This window comes from Botrytis byssoidea (genome assembly GCF_014898295.1).
Source record: "Botrytis byssoidea strain MUCL 94 chromosome Unknown BBYS_033, whole genome shotgun sequence".
NCBI classification, from domain to species: Eukaryota; Fungi; Ascomycota; class Leotiomycetes; order Helotiales; family Sclerotiniaceae; genus Botrytis; species Botrytis byssoidea.
In genome coordinates, this window is record NW_024065874.1 from 6,718 (window position 1) to 32,144 (window position 25,427).

General features: G+C 37.4%; 8 protein-coding genes across 8 annotated transcripts; 3 read left to right on the top strand and 5 right to left on the bottom strand.

Annotated features, from left to right (window-relative positions):
* Positions 1–1,231: 1,231 nt before the first annotated feature.
* On the bottom strand, positions 1,232–3,009 carry EAE97_011044 (uncharacterized protein; the record flags this gene model as incomplete). Its single annotated transcript, XM_038881559.1, has 4 exons — positions 1,232–1,812; positions 1,862–2,199; positions 2,255–2,730; positions 2,797–3,009. The coding sequence occupies 4 exons, from the start codon at positions 3,007–3,009 to the stop codon at positions 1,232–1,234; spliced, it is 1,608 nt and encodes a 535-aa protein (XP_038727486.1).
* Positions 3,010–4,290: 1,281 nt separating this feature from the next.
* On the bottom strand, positions 4,291–4,749 carry EAE97_011045 (uncharacterized protein; the record flags this gene model as incomplete). The annotated part of the gene is made up of 2 exons (XM_038881560.1): positions 4,291–4,578; positions 4,720–4,749. 2 exons carry the CDS (start codon positions 4,747–4,749, stop codon positions 4,291–4,293), a joined length of 318 nt encoding a protein of 105 aa, XP_038727487.1.
* A 713-nt stretch (positions 4,750–5,462) lies between these two features.
* EAE97_011046 (uncharacterized protein) lies at positions 5,463–7,787 on the top strand (the record flags this gene model as incomplete). The annotated part of the gene is made up of 3 exons (XM_038881561.1): positions 5,463–5,943; positions 5,998–6,103; positions 6,287–7,787. 3 exons carry the CDS (start codon positions 5,463–5,465, stop codon positions 7,785–7,787), a joined length of 2,088 nt encoding a protein of 695 aa, XP_038727488.1.
* Positions 7,788–7,977: 190 nt separating this feature from the next.
* On the bottom strand, positions 7,978–8,986 carry EAE97_011047 (uncharacterized protein; the record flags this gene model as incomplete). Its single annotated transcript, XM_038881562.1, has 3 exons — positions 7,978–8,422; positions 8,511–8,636; positions 8,691–8,986. 3 exons carry the CDS (start codon positions 8,984–8,986, stop codon positions 7,978–7,980), a joined length of 867 nt encoding a protein of 288 aa, XP_038727489.1.
* A 924-nt stretch (positions 8,987–9,910) lies between these two features.
* Positions 9,911–11,500, bottom strand: EAE97_011048 (uncharacterized protein; the record flags this gene model as incomplete). The annotated part of the gene is made up of 1 exon (XM_038881563.1): positions 9,911–11,500. The coding sequence occupies one exon, from the start codon at positions 11,498–11,500 to the stop codon at positions 9,911–9,913; it is 1,590 nt and encodes a 529-aa protein (XP_038727490.1).
* Positions 11,501–11,764: 264 nt separating this feature from the next.
* On the top strand, positions 11,765–14,559 carry EAE97_011049 (uncharacterized protein). Its single transcript, XM_038881564.1, has 2 exons — positions 11,765–12,138; positions 12,194–14,559. The coding sequence occupies exons 1-2, from the start codon at positions 11,809–11,811 to the stop codon at positions 14,351–14,353; spliced, it is 2,490 nt and encodes an 829-aa protein (XP_038727491.1). The 5' UTR covers positions 11,765–11,808; the 3' UTR covers positions 14,354–14,559.
* Positions 14,560–14,948: 389 nt separating this feature from the next.
* EAE97_011050 (uncharacterized protein) lies at positions 14,949–18,098 on the top strand (the record flags this gene model as incomplete). Its single annotated transcript, XM_038881565.1, has 4 exons — positions 14,949–15,490; positions 15,702–16,813; positions 16,861–17,124; positions 17,172–18,098. Exons 1-4 carry the CDS (start codon positions 15,235–15,237, stop codon positions 18,096–18,098), a joined length of 2,559 nt encoding a protein of 852 aa, XP_038727492.1. The 5' UTR covers positions 14,949–15,234.
* A 200-nt stretch (positions 18,099–18,298) lies between these two features.
* EAE97_011051 (uncharacterized protein) lies at positions 18,299–19,561 on the bottom strand (the record flags this gene model as incomplete). The annotated part of the gene is made up of 1 exon (XM_038881566.1): positions 18,299–19,561. The coding sequence occupies one exon, from the start codon at positions 19,559–19,561 to the stop codon at positions 18,299–18,301; it is 1,263 nt and encodes a 420-aa protein (XP_038727493.1).
* Positions 19,562–25,427: the final 5,866 nt, after the last annotated feature.

A 25,427-nucleotide genomic window follows, 5' to 3' on the forward strand; every position in this document is an offset into this window, starting at 1 on the left:
ATAAAGTATTAAATAAATATTAATATATAAAAAAATCTAATTATATTAAGAAAAAGTACTTATTAAATAAAAGACTTTTAATATATTATTTTAATAAAAAATCAATATTCAGATTCAATATAATAAATATCAAAAAAAAAAGAAATTTTAATAAAAAAATATCTTTTAATAAATATTATAATAAATATAAAAAGATAGAATATAATATAAGAACTTATCAAAATAATATAATAAATCCTAGATTATTAGATTCTTTATAATTTCAATTAATTGATTCGATTGTTATTAAATAATATAGTTTTGAAAATGTAAATTGAGATGAAAGTGATCTATTCATTGATATGACCCACTCACTAATAAACCACGTTAAATATAATTCAATTGAAATTCTATTAATTTCTTTTTTCAAATTTTTAAAAGGCTCTGAATTAAGATTAGGAAGAGTGATGATCAATTGGGGACTTTTTGCCTGGGTTACTATCATCCCTATTAGGGTTGTGGTTACCATTAATGCTGGCCACTAATAAAATCCTCGGAATAATAGTTAGGGCCAAAACTATGCAAATGTTCTTAAAACGGTGGAAATGATGATAATAGGATCAACCAGAAGTGATGGAGACTTGACAGTTGAGGAGATGAGTTCGCGCAATATTCACGTGAACCAGAGAACATTCACGTATGAAAGCCGTATATCAGTAGAAGGGAGGTAAAATGGGTTTCTGTGATCTAAGCCGGTAATGACATGGAATTGGGAAACTTTAAACACCATGTCAAGATAGAATCGAATACTCATGTATACTGGCTCGCTAGTAAATTATACTAAACCTATTCTAGGTCTCGATAACTTCAAAGCATTAACTTCAAAGTTTTAAATAATTCATGACCAACATCGTGTTTCTTCATTTTTGTGTTTACAACAGTCCCCAAAAGAGTTTCCAGTAGATTAAAAAATCTGACAAATGATTTTAAATATTTGCAGCATTACAGCTACGCAAGGGAGAATTTCCATCTCTCTATTGAGTAATGCAATTAGATCTTGCTCTTACTCGCGTTCTTGCAATCGTGTTTTAATTTTGGTCTCCACGCCATACGAACATGATATTGATTTCGATATGATCTTTATTATGCAACTAATCTTGAAAATAATTATTGGACAATATCCAGTAAGAAACCCCCCTCTGCCGCCCATTCCCAAAGGAGTGCTACTTCGGCTTCTTCAAACAACTTCCATCTACTCATCATCGTTGATGTCGATCACTGTCCTCGACCATTTGCGAGCCTGTACTTTACGCGTAAACAAGATATCGATCTCACGGTAGGATCTATTCTTCATCTCTGGAATAAAGAGCCAAGACATAACACTGCAGAACAAGGCAGTGCCAGCCCAGACGTAGCCACTCTTGCCGCCCAAGTCCCACTTATCAGAATTGAGCATGTAACTAGCAAGGAAGATACAAGGAATATTGACCAAGTAATAAGCAGCTCGTCCGATACCGGTCGTCAGTGGTCTAAGACGAACGGAAGAAGTCTCGCCAATAATGACCCATGAAGCAGGAGCAGGTCCCAGACAGAAAAGGACTGAGACGAGCAAGGCAAGTGATGCTTGCGCATTAGTAGCGGCCTTACTATGACCAACTGAAGCCGCAATACCAAGCGCGACTAAAAATCCAGTGGCAATGAATTGACCATAGACATAAATGGTACGTCTACCGAGGTAGGTAGTGAGGACCCAAGAGACTATGACCATGATCAACTGGAGGGCGGAAGTGATAAGACCAAGAGCGAATGCGGTATCGTCTGCCATGCCGGCCTCTGAATTGATGTCAGTGTTTCGTCGTTACAAGGAATGGGATATACTCACGTTTGAAAAAGTACACCGCCTGGTTAGCGATCAGGTTGCCCGTCAGGTTTTGAGACGCGTATACACCGCAAACAATCAAAGTTCGGTAAAGATCGGTACCTCTCCATAGCTCAACAAGATTGGGCTGCTTCACGCTCTTCTCGAGCTCGATTGTACGTCGTATCATCGCGACTGCGTCTGCGGGATTGTCATTTGCAGAAGCGCGCCCAAGTCGTGCAATAGCCTTCTCTGCCTCGGCGAGACGACCTTTGCGTACAAGCCACCAAGGTGATTCAGGCGCAATGAAGAGTAGAATGGCGAGAGGAGTGGGGAACATCCACTGAAGTGCAATGGGAACTCTGATATGATCATTAGTATAAACCTCCTCGATAGTATCTATGGGAGCAGACGAACCTGTACGCCGAAGAGTCATTCTTTGATTGGTAGTGGTAAGTGATACCTCCGACAATAAGTGCGCCAATAGCCCAGAACATCTGCAGCATCTGCGTCGCTGGAGCTCTCAGTCTCAATGGCACAATTTCGGAGCAATAAGCGGGTGCATTGGCGATGAAAATACCCCATGGAATGCCTTCCAAGATCTGTGACGCGAAAAACATGCCTTGGCTGTTGCCGAAATAGAAAATGAAGATGAAGGCGTTCAGAGCCATGAGACCGCCAATGGTTGCCCATCGATATCCGATCCTACTAGTTATGGGACCTGCGATGAAGACGCCGATGAAGGCACCTACTGGTCCACTACACTGAAATGCGGACTGCCATGAGGCTTCGATGATCCAGGTATTGGGACCGATTTGTTTACCAAAATCCTTGGCAAATTCATGCGTGGCTATGAACTGCCCCATAAGGAAAACACAGTAGGACTCCATGATCTGTCACCAAGTTAGATAAATGATTTGCTTATCGTGGCAAGAGCCTATCATGGGCCAATAGCTTACAATGGTGCATGACATGACGAATGCCCACCAACTGGCAGCGGGATAGGCTTTCACAGCCTGAAGCACAGTCATGTCATGTTCAATTTGCTCGGCATTGATAGCGCGCGCTCTGTCATCGATCTTCTCATCATGGTAGACAGCTATGTCGGCGGAGGTGGGATGTGCTTCGACCTCCGATAAGGTCGGCTTTTCTTCCGTGATAGCGTTACTCATATTGTCGGTTTGTGGAAGAAACGTGAAGAAGAAGGAAAGGAAGGCGCAAGTGGGCGTCTTATGGGTTTTTAAATAATTATCCCTGCGACCACGCGCATAAAGCAGACGGAATATTGGGTCGCTCTATTATTCACCCGAAGGTGGAGAACTTGGGGAATTTGGGGAGTTTGGGGTGTTGGGGTGTTGGGGAAATTCAGTGCGGGGTTGTTAGTGCCACTCAGTGGCTTCCACTTTTCTAAGCGGAGGAATTGAATCCTTACCGTTACCTAGGTATGTTTGTATGGCTCGGATAGTTGGAATTATTTCTGATTGGATCCTAATTTATCATGGAACCCATCGAAACAAGCTTTCGAAAGTCGGTGGAACGGGAATTCACTGATGTATTCGGATTCGCAGAAGTCGATGTAAGGATCCCAGCGAATCAGAAATTGAGTTCGGGCAGAACGGAGTGTATCATTGGTAAGATTATAGATACAACAGGTGTAGCGTAGCTAATGCAGCAGGGAGGCATGGAGGCCGCTGCAGCAAATGCTGTACTGTGTAGGTATCCGATATGCTGATTCAATCTCAAGTTTAAACTGCATGGTGATTGTTGTTGTTGTCATAATGATTGCTATCATCAGCCTGTGTAATAAAGCACCAGTGGAGCCAGTGGAGCAGGTTCTTGAGATGATATCCAAGCAGTCATTCCTTCCAACAACAAATCCGAAAAGACCAACATCCATCTTGATCTTGAGAGATTGATGGTACGAAATCCTTCCAGATTCAAAGCGTTGGTGGCCCGAGCCATAACGAAATTGGCACATGGGAAGGTGCTCTTGCCAACACCTGTTGTATGCAGGGTCATTACAATCAGCTTGGCCGAAACCAAATCCCTGGTTCACAGCTGCATGTATTTGGTGAGCTTCTGGCGATGCTCATTGGAAGGGCTAAAAGATTCTTCGGGGGAACTGAGATGACAGTTCAGGGATGCCAGATTGACACGGCGATTTGATCACATGTTTCTATCAAGTACCTAGGTACTCGAGAGTGATTACAACCCAATCATAATGAAGGAATCAGATGGTGGCGCACAACCCTAGTATTCCCAATATTGGGATAGTGATCTGGGTTGATGGCTAAGATCGTCTGATCATGAAAGATTATAAGAGCTAAATTGAGCTTTTACGAAGATACCGGTACCCGACTGTAATGGTGGCCTCTAGTCCCATTTAGAGGTCTGGACCAGCTCGTGTTGAAAAAGTTAAAAAAAATCAAATCGGTGATTTTACCGCATCAGAATCACTGAGCTCCTTCCAAGGCGTCTTGTCGAGGTGATTGCCATCGCTTCATACTCCGAAATTGCTGACAAGCGATGATAATTTCGGACAATGTTATGAATGAGATGTACAATGTCCGCTTCATCTTAGGTGTATTGAGTTCGTAAATGGGGAGCGAATCGGTGGACGGGGAATCATTGTCTGATATGCGCGAAGTATATATTTCATTGGTTGGGTTGGAGTTCTTTTTTGCGGCGGCGGCTCGTAGTGCTGAAATTGTGAAACCGGGGTAGACAACGACAACGGAGGTCTAGAGTGGGTTGACTGACTGACACCTTGGTGCAAAGGCGCAGAATGCTTTCTTTCGCATAATGGTCTCCTTTCAAAGATGGAGGATGGCTGGGAGTCCCAATTCTGTCAAGACATCCCTGTTGTCACATGAATGAGTCACCTGACGCTCAGAAGTAAATGGAATTGGCATTGATATTAACCCTGAAATTTGAACAGCTCATCAATGCGACCCATGGCACTCTCTATACATTGTGGTATATATTGGAGTGATAGTATCAATGTGAAAGGTAGGTGGTTGTTCGATAACAGAATTGTGAAGCATTCGAACTCGGATACTACATTGTGATGAAATAGTATTCTAGGTACTGTGGTGCTGGCTTCGAATCTCGATGGCAATTAATTCGAGAGGTTATATTGATGTGGATGACTCGGGGCAGGAGACAAAGTCAAACACCAAGGTCGAACACTCAAATTTATTTTCCACCGTCAAAGGCACATAATGCTCTGATAACCAAGCAATCAATTTTCATCAGTGCGGTCTACCGGCCTTACCTGGGCTTGATGCTGAACTTGTCATTCAGTCGCTGATCATGAGAATGGTTCAGAGCCAGGCGGTGAAACTCCAATCATTTAAGTATTATTAGTGGGCTCATGGGCTCGTGGGCTTGACACGACGCGCAAGCACTGTTATCTCTTTTATGGAGCATCGATATGGGCGAGACCAGCGACCTAATTAGTTCGTATAGTTAGTAGTAAATTAGCAGACATTATATTATATAGGAGAAGCAAAAACGGAAGAAATTTTCAGCCTCATGTGTCACCGTCACCGTCACAGTCTGGCATCTCCATTCGACTGCTAAAAACAATCTCTCATGAGGACCAAGACTTCCTTTAGCTTGGAGAATGATCGAATTAATAAGTCGGCGCAAACCAGCCGATGAGTCAACAGACTACCAAGCACTCGAGGATGTTACTTTTAATCCAGAGTCGCGTTCGACACCTGTGGCTGTGGGCAATAGTAAAAATAGCTTTGTACCATCATCATTATCCGATGAATCTTTGACGGATGGTGATGATGTTTCTTACAATCAAAGGAAATCTACACAAATTTCAAGGCCTCCATTTGCTACCTGGGGGGTCCATTGGAAGAAACCCTCGTTCATTGGGCTCATGTTTTTTGCTGGCTTCATTCTTTCATTGGCTCACCACCTTTACTACATGTCACTCAGCGGCCAAAGAACCGGTGACGAGAAAAAACAAGCGTGGCCCACCCGTATTGGCACCGGCTTTGCCTTTTTAATTACATCTTGTTTTAAGGCAACAACGACGGCCGCTTTAGGTCAATATATCTGGACGGTTGTTAAACGCCAACCATTGAGCATAAGTACTATTTGTAGTTAATAAAGCTTCGAGATCCTTAAACTAATCTCCAAAACAGGAAATTTAGATCGTCTTTTTGCTTTGTCAACGGATCCTATAGCCCTATTCAGTATCGAGCTATTGAAAGGTGCAAAACTTGCCATTCTATTGGGCGCCATTACATGGTATGTTTTAAAGGTTTAGAGGTCTGATAGTCTGAATTGCAATACAAGAATAGGGGAAATTGAAATGTCTCCGATTGTTCAGTTGATGCAAGATGTCAAAATGCCACATCTAGTTTGCTAGTTCCGACGATTGGAAACCCTACATTTGATGTGTGAGAAGAGCCCGTCACTGATTCTTCACAGGCTTCTAGGACTTGCAAGTATTGCACCTGCAGCAACTTTGATGATTGTTGCAAAGAACATTTCCGAGGAAGTGCGTTTGCCAGTTCTCGATTTTTCTAAAGCCAGTTGGAACAATTCTGTGGATGGCCAGTATAATGCAGTCTCGATCACCAATACCATTGCCATAAATACAGCGTCAAATATCAATGTATTAGGATTATCTAGACAAGTGTCCGGGTCTGAATGGTCATATACTTTACAATTTTATGGCCCGTCGATAAAATGCAACGAACCGAACGACACCCAGCAGGCCATACTCAACAACATCACCAAGTATTATGAACAAAACAACGTCTTTACATACGATGATAAAAATGATAATCGTACAAATACCACGTTCGGTATAGGCTCTGGCAAGATTGTTTATACTTCGTGGAGCACTTGGTATGCAGGAGGCACACCAAATGCAGGTTTTATTCCACCACCACTAACATTACATGGATCCTATTATCCTCAACTGTGGATCCAGACTTCAACCTCGGCATTGGTTTGTACTGCGGTGAACGCGACATTCAATATCGCAGTATCGTACATTGATGGAGTCCAGTATGTCATTCAGCAAAGTATTGAGACTATTGGACAATATGATCTTTCTTATATGGACGTCGGCGATATAGAAAGTGGACCTACAATCACTGATTCGAATGGTGTTACAGTTGCAACAGCAACTGGTGGTTCGGCAAAGGTATTGTGGAATCAATATATTCCGCATATGTATGCTCTTGGAGCTATACTTGGCGGGAACATAACTTTACGAGACGTCACTCTTGGCAGTAGTCAGAATGAACAATACAGCGGTTATGGAACAACTAACATTCTTGGAACGGGTTTGATGGCCTGTGAGGAAATTGCCAGTACCCCATTCAAGAATGAAAGTTCATATCTTATCGGCAATCCCTCTTCTACGTTTACCAATACCTTCAGTTCAACAACACGACCTTGGCTTTGTCGAAACCAGACATTGGCGCGTGGTATTGAAGATTTGGCAAACAACATTACCATCAGTTATCTCAGCTCGCCGGATTTGACCAGTGATAGCGATCTGCAAACAATTTTCACCTCCAACACAAACAATTATTATGTATACCATCCGTTTTGGCTTCTCATATCGTATGGCTTGGCCTTCTTATTTTCCATCATGGCTGTAGCAGTCGGTATTCACGCTGTAACATGCAACGGGGTAGTACATTCGAATTCCTTCTCAGCTATTATTGCAACTACTCGTAACCCAGAACTGGACGAAATCTTGGGGAGGTCTTGTTTAGGTGCCGAACCATTGCGGGAGGATCCCGGTCAGTGTAGGCTCAAATTTGGACCGGTATCAGATCAGGTCATAACAGGCAATCATAAGTCTGCTGAAGAAGAATCTGAAATTCAATGGCAGATAGAAAGACATTCTCATGTTGCATTTGGGATTGAACACAATGTTGGACAACTAAGGAAAGGAGACCTGTGTATTTGAAATCCAGACTTGTTATTTTGTCCAGTACTCGATCACATCAGTAGATACATGCATGCACAGACTATTTATATTTGTTCACATGCAGAGAATAGTATTAGGCGCCATTCTATGCGAATCGGGTGATTGACAAAGCAACCCCTTGGCTTCATGTCAACCGATCAAAACCCAAATCTTTGTTTGGTCAAATCCATCAACCAAAATTGGTACCGGCAGCGATGGATCTGGTCGCATCTAGATCCTCTAGCAATTGTCCAATCTTGTCTTCTAATGCAGTCACACAGTCAGGTCCTAGAGGCATACGCAGATAATCATGTCCTCCTATGACAGCACTGGCAATTGCTCGCGCAGCTTTATCAGGATCCCCTTTCACAAAGTCCGGAATAGACATAATGTTTACAGTTCCGTTCACCATCTGCTCAACCGCAGTACCTTTGTATGCTTCACTGAAACCATTACTGACTTGATACTGAGCTGGTGTCCTGATCTTGCTTGCAAATGGTGTTCGGAACGCCCCTGGCTCTACGATGAGAACTTTGATGCCGAAAGTCTTGACTTCACGAGAAAGGGATTCATAAACTGCCTCAATTGCGAATTTACTGGCGGAATATGATGATCGTGCCGGACGCGCTATAAATCTTTACACGTGCAATTATTTATCAGTGGAATTTCGAAAGCAATATAATCAACAGTGGAGAAGGACCCAACGAGCTGGATTTGACATACCCAGCACCACTACTTATAAGGACAAGGTTTCCAAATCCTTTTGACCGCATTACTGGAAGACAGGCCCGTACAGCTCGAAGAGGCCCATAAAAATTAACCTCTATCTGCTCTCGTACTTCATCCTCACTATTTGTGCACGTCAGTGAAAATACTATCATCGCACATGATTCAAAAACCGACCTTGTATCTTCCACTCCGCCAATAAGTGCATAACCTGCGTTATTGATTAGAACATCGATGTCATACTCTGTTGCGCACTTTGAAAATCTTTCAAAGGCATCTTTTTGCGCGGGATCTAAAGCGAGCCAAATTCCTCCTCTTTTCGTGAATTCAGGAAAAGACATTTCAGCTTTGTTCACGTCGCGAGACGTTCCAACTACTCTGGCGCCAGACTTGAGAGCTTCAAGAGCGAGAGATTTACCGATGCCGGAAGAGGCGCCTGTTATTAGCCAGGTAGATGATGTTGTTGCTGTCATATTTTATATTGGTGTTTGGTTGGGGCAATTATCTGGTCACAATGAGCAGATTGAAATACGATGTCACAAACTCGGGGCTTTTATCAAGCAAAAGGGTTGTCGGGGTTAGCGTGCTTCCAGCGGAGTTACTACTAACTCCACCATCACAGTAAGCCCTTGAGTACTTACCTAGATAGCTGAATGTTTACAATACTATACACTACAATCTCGTGTCGCTGCGTTTACTTTATATAGAGTTGAAATCATTTGGTGCCAAGGGATGTCTAGCAGACAGGGTGAAGCTATCGAAGTTCCGCAAATTCTCACAAACGTGTTAAAAGTAAGGGCGAATCAGGTTAAATTCAATCAACAGAGTGGTATACGCACAGGCAGAAAGTATATGGAGGACTCTATCAAAAACGAGGGGATCCCGGACTTATTGTAGAGGGATAGCAACGGGATCGCAGTCGGGTAAGTGAGTGGCACACACTATTTGCTTCTAATGATTCTGGATTCATGCTAAAAATCGATTCCACATAAGCTTCTAAAAGGATGAAGGATGAAGAAGCAACTGCGGTCGCAGAGTTGAATATTCTTCGAAACTCATTGTGGTTGCTAGACCGACCTCCACTTCGAACAACACACTTGACTTGTGCGTCGTTTGAGTATTGGGGTTCGTGTCAAGATATAAGAAACGGCAGATACTAATAAACATTGTAGTTTTGTTCAAATCAAAAGTCTGAATATGAAAAATTGTTATTGTTGAAGAAGTGAAACGTGAAGTAGAGAAGGATTTGGTGTAAAGCCTCATTGGCCCTTTTCAAACAAATGAAAACAGGCACAAATAGAAGCCTTCTCGGTTAAACTATTCATTTGTGGGCGAAAAGAAATGTGCTGTAAGAGTACCAAGTATATTCTTGAAGCGCCTATCATCTGCTACCTGGCCTATGCCTCCGGCCTTTCTCCAGTCTTCTCTTTAACTGGTTCAGTCGCCCCATTTGCATATCCTACATTATCATCAGCATGCGGGGCAGCAGCGGCCTCGGGTTTGACATGGCTGGCTCTCGCGGCTTTTTTCATTTGTCTCTTGCTCATAGGCAGCTCAACTTGTTTTGTGGTATTGGTTTCCGTCTCGCCATTAAAGTTCACCTGCCACTTCTCTCTTGCCTTTCTTTCATCCTCTTCACTCCACTCCCTTGGCAACACTGCAAACACCAGATACGATGTGTGAGTCCTGACTTCTGGTTCTGTCTTGTGTATCAATTTTCCTTCCTTATAAATCTTACCCTCGACCAAACTCTTTATCAGTGTTTCCCTAGTATTTGGATTTTGTCTTGGCATTTTGTCTGGAGCATCGCCTTTCTTGTGGAAAGTTTGATGTCCGATTTCTACTTCTAATAACCGACTCACGGCTTCCTCGACATTGGCTGGTGTAGTTTGCAGACCTCTTTGTACTCCGTTGTCGATACCTATTCGTTCTCGCCGGATTTCAAATCGCTTTGCCGATAATTCTACCATCTCAATATCGACCCAGCCAAGTTGTCGCATAACAGATATAGTCCGTTGAACTTGTTCGATACAGGGGGAGAAAGTGCATAAATGAACTGGTGCTTCTGGATTGAGAGCAGAAACGAATGGTTCGGTGATTGGCTTCGTTGGAGATAGTTCGCCGTTAGGGTTCTTGATAGGAGGCGGGGGAGATCGAGTAAGATGCGGGAGCGCTAACCATGGAGCAGGTAAGTCCAGAAATATAGATTCGGCCTTTGGACTTTTTCCATCAACTAAGAATCCCCCTTCACAAACATCTCGATGTGTGATCTCCACAAGTTCATCTAATCCATGCTCTTGCAATTCCTCAACTAATTTCGCATGCCTCGGTTCATGAAATTCGAAACTCCAGACTTTGCCCAACTTGCGCTTCTTTATCGTATGTTCATCAAGATATCCATTGAAAACAGCTCTTGTAGATGCATGTGTGAAGGATCCACTACCAGCTCCGGCTTCAATTATACTCGTTCCAGGTCTTGCGCGTATACGATGTAAAATATAACTGTAATCGGGCGTGTAAACAACTTGCGTTCGATGTGGTAAGGAATTGGTCCAGTTTTCAGGTGTAGGGGGTAGGAAATGTATGAATCCACTTCCAGCAGCTACGGCCTCCGTCATCTCTTTGGTGCTCGCAGGAGTTGGCGATACATCTTCTGCATTTTCTGTGGTAATCTCTTCGGTCTTCAGGGTCTCGACAGCGTCCACATCGTCTCGCTTTCGTTTTTTGTCACCTCTTCGCCCTCTAGATCCGGTATCAACTTTGGATGCAAGTACTTGAGTTCCCCATGGTATTCCAATCAACGTTGTGTGCGGAAAAGATCCGAATCGAGTGTTCGTCACCTTTCCCTCTGCGTATCCTTCATCCTTTTCGTCGGTGCTCTTGAGAATTGTTGGAGTTTGGAGATCTCTTTTTAAGTGTAAGATTGCCAATTGATCTGAAGACGAAATTGCTCCAGGATAGAGAAATGGTGATCTTTTATTACCCATCGTGAGTATCGCATAGGTTGTTGTTGCTTGTGATAAGCACTTCAAGAAGTTCTGGACTTTTTAATCTTGTTCTATTTACATCGTTCCCTCTGTGCGAAAGAAATAATTTTATAACCGCAAGGCTAGATTTGAACCTTAATACAACAAGGCTGAAAATGATAGCGATAGCCCCCACGATAAATTTATTCTCAGCCCACCTAGTAATACGTGGGCAACATTGGATTAAATCAACGAATCAGCCCGCCCTTTACTCACCTATAATTATCACACAAAGAAGTGACTCAATTTCCTCATGATATTTCAACTGAATGTTTCTTCCCTTACGCTCTCTAAGATTTTCTACGTTCTCTAATCCTTATATTCATTTGCTTACGGTTCGAAAGTTCACCACGAACAATTTCACAAAAATGGATCAATTGAAAGTTCATAACTCTTTAAAGCCTGGTGGTCCAGTTCCATTTGTGCCTATTGAGAAAGGAAAGGTTTCTTGGTATGTCTGCGGACCAACAGTATATGATCACTCGCACTTGGGACATGCTAGGAACTATGTTTCTACCGATATTATACGAAGAATCATGAAAGATTATTTTGGTTTTGATCTAAATTTTGTTATGAACATTACAGATGTCGATGACAAGGTGGGATGAAAAGAATCTAGAATGGCGGGGTAATTGACTGATGATCTTTTGACAGATTATCTTGAAAGCCCGAAGACAAAAGCTACTGGAGCTTGAAAAGTCAAAAACATATACGGAACCGGAGCTCGCAAAATTGGCCGCAGAAGCGTTCCAATCCTACGCAACAGCAAACCTCCCTGAACTACTGAAAGATGGCACTCCACTTACACCTAACAATTATGCAGAAAGAAGAGATATTGCTTATGGAAAAGTATTGGCGGGCGGAACATTGACAGGCGAAGGGAAACCAGGAGATGCAGAAGCGAAGATGAAGATGCATTTAAGCAATCTTTCTTCTGCGGCGCAAGCTATCCAACAAGAGAAGGTTTTCGGCGGAGCAGATGAGATTCTTCTTCCATATCTCGATTCTTTGTATAAGGATTCGATCGACGCGAAAGACCATACAATTTTCACCAATGTCACTCAATACTGGGAGGATCAGTTTATGGAAGACATGGACGCCCTGAATGTAATGCGACCAGATGTTATCACACGAGTTACCACCTATGTACCAAAGATCGCAACTTTCGTGAAGAAAATTATTGATAAGGGCTTCGCTTATGAATCAGACGGATCGGTTTACTTCGATATTGCAGCATTCGAGAAAGCGGGTAATCCTTATGCGCGACTACGACCAGAAAGTAGAAACGACAAAGCCTTGCAAGAAGAAGGAGAAGGGTCACTTTCGAAGAATTTGGGTGGTAAGCGAGGGGCAGGAGATTTCGCACTCTGGAAGAAATCCAAAGCAGGAGAACCAAGCTGGCCAAGTCCCTGGGGCGAAGGCAGACCTGGATGGCATATTGAGTGCTCCGTTATGGCTTCCGATGTTTTAGGATCAAAGATGGATATACACTCCGGTGGTATTGATCTTGCGTTTCCTCACCACGACAACGAATTGGCACAAAGTGAGGCATATTTCTGCGAGCATGAGCATGGCCCACACGAGTGGGTAAACTACTTCTTACACATGGGGCATCTTTCTATTGCAGGATCAAAGATGTCAAAGTCATTGAAGAATTTCCAGACCATTCGAAATGCACTGGCTACCGATTATACTCCAAGGTCGATGAGAATAGTGTTTTTGATGGGAAGATGGAATGATGGTGTTGAGATTTCGCCAGATATGAGACTGATGGCCGACGTATGGGAAGCGACCGTTAACAACTTCTTTGTCAATGTCAAATCCCACATCATTGAGGGTGGAAATTCGACATCTGTCGAGGACTTGAAATCTCTTCCTATCCATCCAGAATTGCAAACAGCCTTGGACAAGGCACAGGCAGATCTTCTGACTGCCCTCACAGAATCCTTTGATACGCCAAGAGCTATGCTTATTTTGCAAGAGCTAATCAAGGAATCAAATGTCCACATTGGCTCTCACAAATCTGATCTTGACATCCAGGGACTAGAGAAAGTTGCTCGATGGATCACGAAGATACTTGGCATCTTCGGTCTCGATGCAAATGCAAAAGCACCATACGATGGACTTGGTTGGGCTAGCGCTTCTTTTGATAGTCATCATACCCCCGAACAGATTGTGGCACCTTATTCCGACGTCTTCAGACTAGTCAAAGAAGAAATTGAGGGTTTGTCGTTACATACTGAGACGCTTGAGAAATTGCTCGCCACGGATGTTGACAGCGAATTTTCCTCGCTTGTATCTTCAGGAATAAAAGATCAGGAAGCTCTCGCTCTCCCATATATTCGGGCCGTTGCGAGGACTAGAGATGAGTTGAGACGAGTAGCACCAACTTCCGAACACAAAAAACATATCCTGGCATTATCTGATCGAATTCGGGACAGCGATCTCACGAATCTCGGTGTGTATCTGGATGATAGACCAGACGAACAAGGTTCGCTCATCAAATTCATTCCAAAGGAAGAACTTTTAGCACAAAAAGAGGAGAAGGCCGCTAAGGAAAGAGAGAAGGCAGCACAGAAAGAAGCCGCCAAACTTGCGAGAGAGAAGTTGGAACAAGAAAGGATCGAAAAGGCAAAACTCAGTCCAGTGGATATGTTCAAGGATGATAGATTTAGTGCATGGGATGTTGATGGTATGCCGACGAAGACGAAAGACGGGGAAGATGTACCCAAAAGTGCATTGAAAAAGTTGAAGAAGGATTGGGACAGGCAGAAGAAAGCTCATGAGGACTGGAAAGCTAAGGCGCAGTCATGAGGGCTCATCAGGTTCATTTGAGGAAGGGGAAGGGGAAGGGGAAGCGAAAAGCGAAACGCGAAAGTGTGGTTTAGCTTGAGATGATTAGTATGAAGTTTTCTGCTTTTACAACGTATTCTGAAGGAATATAGAACTGTAATCTTTTTTGATTCTACGTAACACTCTTGATCAAATGTTTAGAAAGTATTAGACACTTAAATGCTATCTTGCTGATTTAATGACACTCCGTTGATCACTACCATGGAGATTGTTTCGCTTCGATCGAAGAGAATGCGTCAATAAGACAGGGATATCAATCTGTCTACCTACCTACCTACCTACCTACCTACCTACCTACTCCATAGTTATATTCCACCGAAGCCAAACAAAACAGTTTTCATCGAAGTGGGCCATGAGAGCGTAATTAAAGGTTGGGAACAGAGTAGAGTACTGGTGTACCTAGTAGTTAAGGTCTGTGGTCTGTTCGATACAAGGTAACAGTGACATTTAACCGGATATTCTCCGTCCACTTCCGGTAACCCAGATCAACCATAAGTACAATGATTTCTATGGAGTCTTCCACTTAATGGTCCTTCACTCCCTTCCATTCTTTTAAAACGTCTTACATGATTTGACCCGCCTCCCCCGCCATCCTCCATGATCTTAAATCTCCGTCCTTCCCGTCCACCTTTCTCTATGAAATAAGCTGATCAATGACATGATATCTCATACGATTGATTGATCAATTGTATACGATACGGAAACGAAGCGATACGATTCGATACAATACAATACAAACAATACAGTACGATACCGAGAACCCGGAGAGACCAAAGGACCGAGGGAAAACAAGACAGCTCGCCATCCTATGAGATAAAATAATCCACTGTATAACGTTGAGCATGGATACTAGTACCCATCCAATTGCTTCGTATGATGATTCAGCTGCCTCGAATTCAAATTTTACTGCCGTGGGTAGTGGTAATACTGAAACTCCACAAAGTACTACCGGTACTTTTTCAATTAGTTCTGCGAAGGGAAGTCCAAGTAGACCCTCACCGGCTGCTAAATCAACAGTCACCGGGAATCGATTTCAATGTCCTCAATGTCCAAAGAATTTTAGTAGGATCGAAAATTTAACTAGACATCAAGCCAATCGTAAGTAATCGTTATCGTTTTCATTTCCACCTGTTCATGATCTGTCGCTCTGCCCCTTCTTGTTTTTGTTCTGATACCCGTTTGGTTCTCACTTGCACACATCATCCACCTTTCAACAACTCTACCTGCCCAATTTTCATGATTCCAAAGGAAACCCAGAAAGCTAGGAATTGAAATGTGTCACGTGCTAATTGCATTTCTCTAAAATCAGATGATGAAGTTGGCAAATTTGCTTGTCCAGTTTGTAGGAAAAGGTTCACGAGAAGTGACTTATTAAGTCGCCATCGTCGGATACATAACCAAAATCATGGTTCGGACAAACGCGCTGGTAATGCACGATCCCACGTGATTCCTCAGCCTGCTTCAGCTTCCCCATCTGAACCCCAACCAATTTCCAATCTTGTCCATCGTGATGAGGTCTCTATCTCAATAAATAGTGATTTTGTAACCACATTACCTCCGAGTATGCAATGGCGTGGTGGCAATCTCGATATCTTGCCACCAATTCAAGAAGCATTATATTCAGATTCACGGACACCTCCAACACAATCCCAAGGCCTTTCAAGTCTGGTTGAAGCTGCACTGGCACCACCTCCTGATGATGATAGAATTCAAGTCTCAGGAAGCTTAAATCCCAACTCATGGGATGGTTTTATGCTTTACAATGATAACCCAAATATCTATATGGGATCATATGATGCAGATATATCTTGGACATTAGACTGCTTCAGCCAAGATTCTTGGAGCAATATGGATCTGGACTTCGGTCTTTGTGGCTCAGACTTTGCCAAATCCGATTCTCGAGGTCAATCAATTGACCTGGACGCCGAAGGGGATGAGGAAGATTGGCCGGATAAAGTCAGTAGATTAGAAAGTCCACCACGATGGGGCCCGAGGCCTATTCCCCGATTAGGTCCAGAATCATGGCAAGCAACTTCCTACGAAGCGAGAAGGAGCGGCTTCACGGCAGGTCCAAGCCAGCAGGTGAACGATGTATTAAGATCATCGCTACTAGCCATGTTACAGATTGAATTTCCTGCCGAATCAGGTGATGCGGTGTACGCCGAAATAAATGTTTCGACATTTCCACCCTCAGAGGTACTGGACTTTTTCCTCCGACTTTATTTTCGACACGTACATCCGCGATTTCCTATCGCACATATTCCAACGTTTGACATTTTCGCCAGCTCTCCTCTTCTAGTGTTGTCGATGATGTTTCTGGGTTCATGTTATTCAAGGGCAGATCGTGGCAGATTTTTGCGACTGTTCCATAATCGAGCAAGGGTAGCAAGCATGAGATTACATGAGATTGAAGAGAAGCACGTTAGTTAATCGTTCCATAGTGTCTATCTCGGCTAACAATTGTGTAGCTTCGAATTCTTGATAACATTTTTACATTGTTTAACCTCTTACTGGCTGGGGCTTGGGGTGGGAGTAAGAAAATGTATGAATTTGCTGAAGGCGTGAAGGGGATTTTGATAACAGCTGGTCGACGAGCTCGTTTGCTGGATTGTAGACCAATTTCTAGAGTGCAGCTTGATCCAAGCTCGCTACCCAGAAACTCGCCACAAGAGATTGAATGGTTTTCGTGGATAGAGACCGAGAAAAGAAAGCGGCTTGGGCTGTCGATTTATGTATGCTTTCTCGATCACTCGCATTTTCGTTGCTGACACTTGGATAGATTTTCGACTGTCAATACGCTACCCTGTTCAATGTGCAACCGTCTATCAGTAGAGCCGAAACCACAAATTGCGTCTTTCCGTGCCCGGAACAGCACTGGGAAGCGCCATCACCACAAGCATGGAAGATGCTCCTTGGTCCAGCCGACATACCACCTGCAACATATCATCTCCATGCTTTGAATGGTATCCTTCTCCATAAATGGACTAAGCCTCCTCCACCTGTTATCCCAACCACAGTCTTTGGGAAAACCCTTGTTCTCTATGCAATACACACTCTGATATTTGACTGGCGTACATCAGTTTCTATGTTAAATCCTACAGGATTGATGGGCACTATGGGGAATCATGCACTAGATATTGGTGCTGGGCTTTTGAGTAAAAGAAAATGGTTAATTGATGCACTAGATTCGTGGAATGAATGCTATGGGGCAACTCCCGGAGAAATATCTGTAGCTGGAAGGCTTCTCTGCGCGCTGGGACTCGTTAGCTTGGATGTTAGTCTTAGTGATGTGCACTTAATGGCAGGTCGGTCTTCAAGTCGCCAAGATTGTGATTTTGCGGCAATTAACCTGAAATATTGGGCAAACTCTGTCATTGTCGGTGGAACAATGAAAAATGTGTATGAAATGCTCAATTTATCCGAAGAGTGCATAAGACTGAGGGATAGGAGTGGAGGAGATGGTATACTAGGAACAATGGGACTAGCCGGCGAGAGAACAGAAGAAGCAAGCTATGAGATTGCAGTGTGTCTTTTCACTGGGGGGTTGGTTTGCTGGGTTTATAAAGAGTTGAGAACACGGCTGGAGGGTGCGGAGAAGGAGGAAGTCAAGGAAGCGATTAGAAGAGCTGGAAGAGGTTTGAGAGGGCTTGGGTGCTGGAGGATGGGGGAGATGTTTGGGAAAATTCTGGCGGGATTTGAGGGTTGAGAAATGGTCTTCAATGAGGTTTCCTGTACTCTATACTGATCCGTTCATCAGTAACTGACTATATACAAATCGACTACCTATCGAGCTTGCTATCTCGCCACTCTTGGAAACTATGACTGTTATTATTTGTCTCAGCAATGGCACCATTCTCTATGCCTGATAATATGCTCAAGTCCCCTCGCCCGCTGATCAAAATTGTCTCAACTTTTTATCCAATCGTATGCCGGCAACTCATGATCAGCGCTACCATCTTCTGGAAGAAGTTTGTGTACCTTCGTCTTACCAATAAACCAGATTATCGAATCTCTAATCCGCAGACCCCATCTAGTTTGAGGCATGGCAAGTTGTGGGAAGCCGGGTGGAAGGTCCTCCATCTTTTTATAAATTGGCCGGAATGCCTTTTCATATCTTTGCAAAGCCTCTGGAATGTCAGCACTGCTCCTTATCTTCGACAATTCTCCGGCCAGGATGTAGGCACTGTCAATAGCCAAGGTAGTCCCAACGCCGAAGGTTGCCATTCCAGCATCTCCAATCACCACGGCACGCCCATTCGTCCATTTCGGTACCTTGACCTGTGCAGCTTTGGCCATATAAAAGTCGTCGGACTTATCCAATCCCTCCAAAATTTGCTTGGCTTCCCAGCCACAATTTTCGAAGTATGAATGTAGCATACGTTTCGTGGTTTCGATTCCTCCCTCCATGGCTTTCTCAACCACTGGGTCGCAAATTCCGTGTTTTGGCATCGTGATACAAAGGTAAACGCCTTTGGTAGAAGGATTCCGATGTGGTCGCGTCATCATACACAGACCCTTAGGGGCATTGAAAATCTCCCAATATTTCGAATCATTTGGTTGACTTGGGATGCTAAAGAAGGCGGTGTATTGACCGATGAAATTGTAGCTGTCTTTCAGGGCTTCCTTGTCCAAAATCATAGATCGAATCTTTGATGTGGACCCATCTGCACCTACAACTAAGTCAAATGTCTCCTTTGATCCCCCATTGAAAACTACATCGACACCCGTCTCTGTCTGATTGAGAGACTGGACAAAATCACCATACGTATAATTGACATTATCAAATTTCTTGCTAGCTTCCAAAAGGAGATCAGATAGATCAGCCCGCAAAATTTCGTAACGTGATGTGAAGGTGTCACCGACTGTAAAAGTCGCGAATGGCTTCCCTGAAGCATTCAAAAGCATCGTGCCCGCTTCGGTTGTCGTTCGCGCGCGGATAGCTTCCTCAATGTTCATTTTCTTCGCAATTTCAACAGCTGCACCATGAATATCGATTGCTTGTCCAGTCGTTCTTGGAACCGGTGATCGCTCGATAACTTTGACTGACGCGTTGAGTCCGGTTTTAGCAAGCCAGTATGCGAAACATGGCCCGGCGATGCCAGCGCCTGAAATCAGGACTTTCAATTTGGGTGTAGTCATAGTCATCATCTTTCTGGTTAATTTTTGCATTGTTGATTAAGTTCCACGCTTCATAGCCTTTATATGATTTTCGAGATACTTGTCAAAACAACTTATTATTTAGGCAGCGCTTCAGAAGTGGACCTAGTATGGTCAAAGACTAGCGGCATAATAGATTTACATAGCCGAACATGAATGGATTTCGATGAGATTTGGTGTACCGCTCATTTGATTTAGCTTCTCGATGTGAAGTCCCACACAGGGTCATAGATCCTCTGTGCCTTCTCATCGTGAGAATACCCTGTCTTCTCTCCTTGTTCGGTAAGTGGATTGAAGTATGCTTCGGTAAGCGGGTCTTCGGGCTTTTATAACACCCGAGACACGCATCTGATTTGATCATGTCAATTCGCTGAAAGATCCCTACCGCGTACGCACAAAAGAGGTAACGGTGGTTAATGCATGTGAATTAAAAAGCTATATATAAAAGTTAGGCTTTTTAATTGTTCTCATGGAAAAAAGAAGTCTGCACGTGGTTCCTCCAGTATGAGATACAATAGACATAACCCTCCATCAGCTATTTGATTTCTCCCAAATCTCTTAAGCCGAGAGTGTTAGAGTAGATACTAGCAATGAATCAACTAGGTGAAATATAGTACAAAGACTTTTCATTAATTCTTCTAAACTTATAAAAACTATATAATTTATATATATATACAAACTCTTTTTAGTATATAATAAGCCTAAGGACTTATTATTATATATTTAATAAAGTTCTTTAGTTTATAATTATAATAGAACTCCCCTCTTTTATATTTTGTATTTTAAAAAATAATTATTTATTTTCTAAAACTATTTAGGTAGTGTATAATTATATTATAATATATTTATATCTTTATTATATTTCCAAAAGAAAATTCTAATATTTTTATATACTATAAATAATTCAATATATAAATAAATAGTTTTTATATATTTTATTATTTTATTAATAGATTATTATATTTTTTTATAAAAAAAACCTTTTTTTCTAAAAGATATATTTATTTAAATAATATAATCCTTTCTAACTTTTATTTATTCTATCATAACTATTCCTTAATTTAGTGGTATTATATTTATTATATTATATTTGGTTATTAGTTTAATAGGATTAATTATTCTTATTTGTTTTTATAATTTTAAATATATTACTAGTATTTTTTCTAATAATTTTTGCTATTTCAATAATAATTCTTATATTTTTTATAATTATTATTATTACTAAAAGAAAATCTGTATTTTAGTATTTTTTTAATATATTTCTAATATTAATCTTATATATCAAATATATATTTATTATAATAATACTTTAATTTGTAATATAGAGGAAGCTATAGATAATATAATTATAATTTGATAAAAAGAATAATATATAAAGAATATAAAAGTTTTTTTATAAAAAGAGATTAAATATAAGGATACTTATAAATTCTAATTAATAAAAGAGTTGGGTTTTTTGATGGTAAATAAATTAAATTGATTTAGCGATTTAATAAAATATTTTATAGATTTTTATTGATTTGTAATTAATTCTTTTTTATTTAAATATTAGATTTATAAAGTTAATCTATTGGATATATAGAATATCCTATTTTTCTTAAATATTATTATATTAGATTTTATTATAAAACTTATTTTCATGGTTGATTTTGATTATAAAAATGAATTTGTAATTTCTATTATTTACAATTATATAATTCTTATAGGTATACTATTATTATCAAATCCAGTTTTTGGATTAATATTTCTTATAATATTTGTATAATCAGTTATTCTATTTACAGTTTTTAATTTGATATATTATATATAATAGTCAGTTTTAAAGGTTATATTTATTACTAATCCACTATTAAAATACTAGATATATCTACTTTTAAGAATTATGTAAAATATAAATAATATAAAATCCAATTCCCTAAAGAATCTCTTTTCTTTTTTAAATTTAATAAAAATAAATCTTATATTAATAAAATAATAAAAATAATAATAAGGATATTCAGATTCTTTATCAAATCTTAAGGTTTTATAATATATTACTACTTTTTCTAAAATTTTAAATAATATTTATAATATTTTATATTCAATATATTATAATAATATTATTAATTTGTTCTTTATATCTTATTATTCTATTTCTCTTATTTCCCTTTCTTTTATTCATAAAACTTCTTAGAAGTTTTTTAAGCAAAAAGCTTTATTATTTATTTTTAAAGCTTTATTTATATCTAGTTATTAGAGTTTAAATATTATAAAAGGTTTTTTGTTTATTTCAAAAATACTGGGTTTAAATCAAAAGATTTATATAAAAGAGTCTAATAATTAAATAGATTCCTCTAAAAGATCTTAATGAAAGGATAAGGATATTAGCCAACCTTATAAGAGATAGCGAAATGTTATTATGTCACGGGAGAATTAAGCCTATATAAACCCAATTAGCCTAAGGCTATTAGTGGCGTCACTTTTAGCGTGACATATTATTAAATCACTAAAGAATCAATCTATTAACAATATTTCTAAAAAAAAGGAAGAACAAATTAATAAAAATAAAAATAATATATTAATAGATGCAAAAAAGTAATATAATAGTAATATAAATAATATTTATTTTGAAATCCTTTTTTCCCTAATTAATATTTCAAGAATATAATATTAAAGATCTAATTTTTATTATAAAACCTTATTATTAAGCTATTATAATAATAATTTTATAATATTATATTTATATTGATTATAAACAAACTTTTATATAAAATAAAGTATTATAAAAAGCTTAGTATTAATTTTATTAATCTAATTTTAATAAGAATTCGGCTAATATTAATCTTAAGATTTATAAATTGAAACCAAAGATTATTAAAAAATATTAAAAGGAAATAATTCATTTAGTAATTATATATAATATATTAGCAAATAAAGGATTATATTCTCGTTTTTATTAGAATAAAAGATAATAAAGAGAAAAAAGACTTTAATAACTATATAATAATAATAATCCTTAGGTAAGCATATAGTATAACCCTATTATTTTATAGTATTCTTTTTTATTTTTTTTGAAATTTATATTAATAGTTTTTTCTTTTTATTATATTCTTTTAATATTTATTTTATATTATCGAGATTATAGGAAATCTCTCATATATTTTCCATTAATTAATAACTCTTTTATTAAATTAAATATTGAATATTCTTTTCTTTTTTCTTTTTTCTTATATATTATAATTTTCTTTATTTTATATTCTAAATATTCATTTATTTCTTTTGGTGATAATGGATTTATAGTATTTAATTATTTATATTATAATTCTAGTAGAGAAATGTAAAAAATATTATAAATTTTATGAATAAATAATAATTTGAATTTATATATTTAATTACTATTCTTTATATTTATTATTATAAAAGAACTTATAAATCAATTTGAAAATTTCTTTTTTAATCAAAGTTACTTAATATTTCATATACTTAATATTATCTTATTCCTAATATTATATTATTATAGAATTATATTTTTTGTTTTTATTACTTTTTGCTTAATAATAATTTATTAGAATTCTTTTAGTTTTTCCCTTTTTTTATTAAAAAAGGTAATTCATTTATATATTATCAATATTCTCCCTATAGTATTAGTATTCTTATTAATATAATAAAAGATAGATTGGTATTTATATATTATTTGGAAAAAGGTAATATTTATTATATTATGTTATATAATATTATATATAAATTCTATAAAAGGTAATAGCAATACTTAGTTATTTTATTAATAATTTATATAATAAATGATATAATAGATCAGATTTTGATTTTATTTTTTAATCTATTTATTGATTTATAGGTGAAATATTATTAAAAGTTTTTAATAAATTTATAAGTAGAATAAAAAGCTATTTCAAAACTTGTTTATAAATTACAATCCTCTATCTGAAATAATATCTTTTGATATCCTGAAACCCTTGAATATATTCTATATTAATTTCTATATAAATTTAGATAATATAATTATCTTATTTATAGAAATATATCAGGCAAGCTTTGTAAATCTATTAATAATTATTAAAACCATATTATAAATATATTTATTTAGCTTTAAAGAGAGCAAATCTATAATAAAATCTATAATTATCTTTTTTTATAGTTTATAAGATATAAGAAGAGTTTATAACTTATTATAAGATTTATATTTTTTTATAGTAATTTATTAATATATTATATAAATCTTAATATAATTTTTAACATTTTTTTTATTAAAGGTTAGAAATACTTTAATTTCAGAATCTCAAGGATCTTTATAATACTCTAATATCCATTTATAAAATTATTATAATAAACTTCCAGAATTTCTATTCTTAGAATAAAATTTGGTAATATATAAATATTCCTATTATATCTAAAAAGCCTATTAATATCTATCTATTATAATAAGACAACTCTAATGAAATATAATCTTTAATTTAGATACTCTTTATTCTTTATAAATTTATTATTCTATTAAAGATATAATAAAACATTTTTTATTATTTTTGATATTGATTTATATATTATTTCATTTTCTATTAAAATACAAGCTATTCAATAAGGTATTAATTATTTATAATAAATTTTAATTAATAAAACTAATTATTTATAGAATAATAAGCTATGTTCTTCTCATTATAAAAAGTTTATGATATTATATAAGAACTTTGCTTTTTTAGTGAATATACTATAGAATAATTCTGTGATTATTGATTTGTTCTTTAACTTATTCTATAAGATTAGAAGTATATTATTAATATCCTTTGTTTTTATTATATAATCAAAGTGGTATAATAATCTATTGGTAGAATTTAGCTTTCCTAATTTGTATATTATTTCGAAATTATATATAATTAGAATCTTTATTCATCTAGCTTATCTACTATTTAGATTTTTTTTTTTTAAATATTAAAGATTATTATAATTAAATATAATTATAATTATATATTGATTGTTTATTATATAGTAATGTTATTATATAAAAATATTATATATTACAAATAATTCTTAATTATAAATGAAATATTATTATTCCATAGGATTTAGTTTTCTTAAATAGAATACAATAAAGTATTATTATTATATAAATAATATCTTTATATTTATAGGGAATAATTATAATAATATATAATTTAATACAAATATCGATATATTGATTTTGATTATTATATAGAATAAAAGATTAAAATATTAAAGAATTGATATTAAAATAAAGGTTTATTTTAAAACTTTAAAAGCTTTTTAAACTTTATTAGTTTATTTGAATTTAATTATACTCTTTCTCTTTTTCGCTTTTTTTATTAATATAATTATATTATAAACTACAATTAAATAAGTTCTAATAAAATATTAATAAAAATTCATAAAGCTAAGGAATATTTATATATTCTAGAGATTATTGGATATAAACTATTCTATTATAATCTGAATAAATTCTGGTTTTATTATAACTTTTATAATTGAAATAATAAAGTTTAAGAATTTAACTTTATTTATATAAAAAATATATTTCTTTAGTTTTATATAGAGTTTATATTTAATAAGATATTTAAAAATCCTTTGGATATTTATTATATACATAACCTTATTTTTTAAATAAATTAGAATATTATTTAAATATATTATACAAATATTATTTGTTAAATCTATCAATACTTAATTAATATATATTTAAAATATTATTGAAATATTAATAAGATTGAACAATATTACTTTATATTCATATTAATTATATTACATATGAAATACTATTTTCTACTTATTTTTTGCTTATATATAAATATAATAATATATATCTCTTAAATCTAATTTTATAAAAATGATATTTTGTCATAATCGATTTAGGGATTTATTAATAAGAGGT

Bases quoted from the DNA above. Each gene is read 5' to 3' on its own strand.
- EAE97_011049 (XM_038881564.1), top strand. From the start codon at position 11,809: ATGTTTCTTCCCTTACGCTCTCTAAGATTTTCTACGTTCTCTAATCCT. The intron at 12,139-12,193 runs GTGGGATGAAAA...ATCTTTTGACAG, and splicing joins TTACAGATGTCGATGACAAG to ATTATCTTGAAAGCCCGAAG.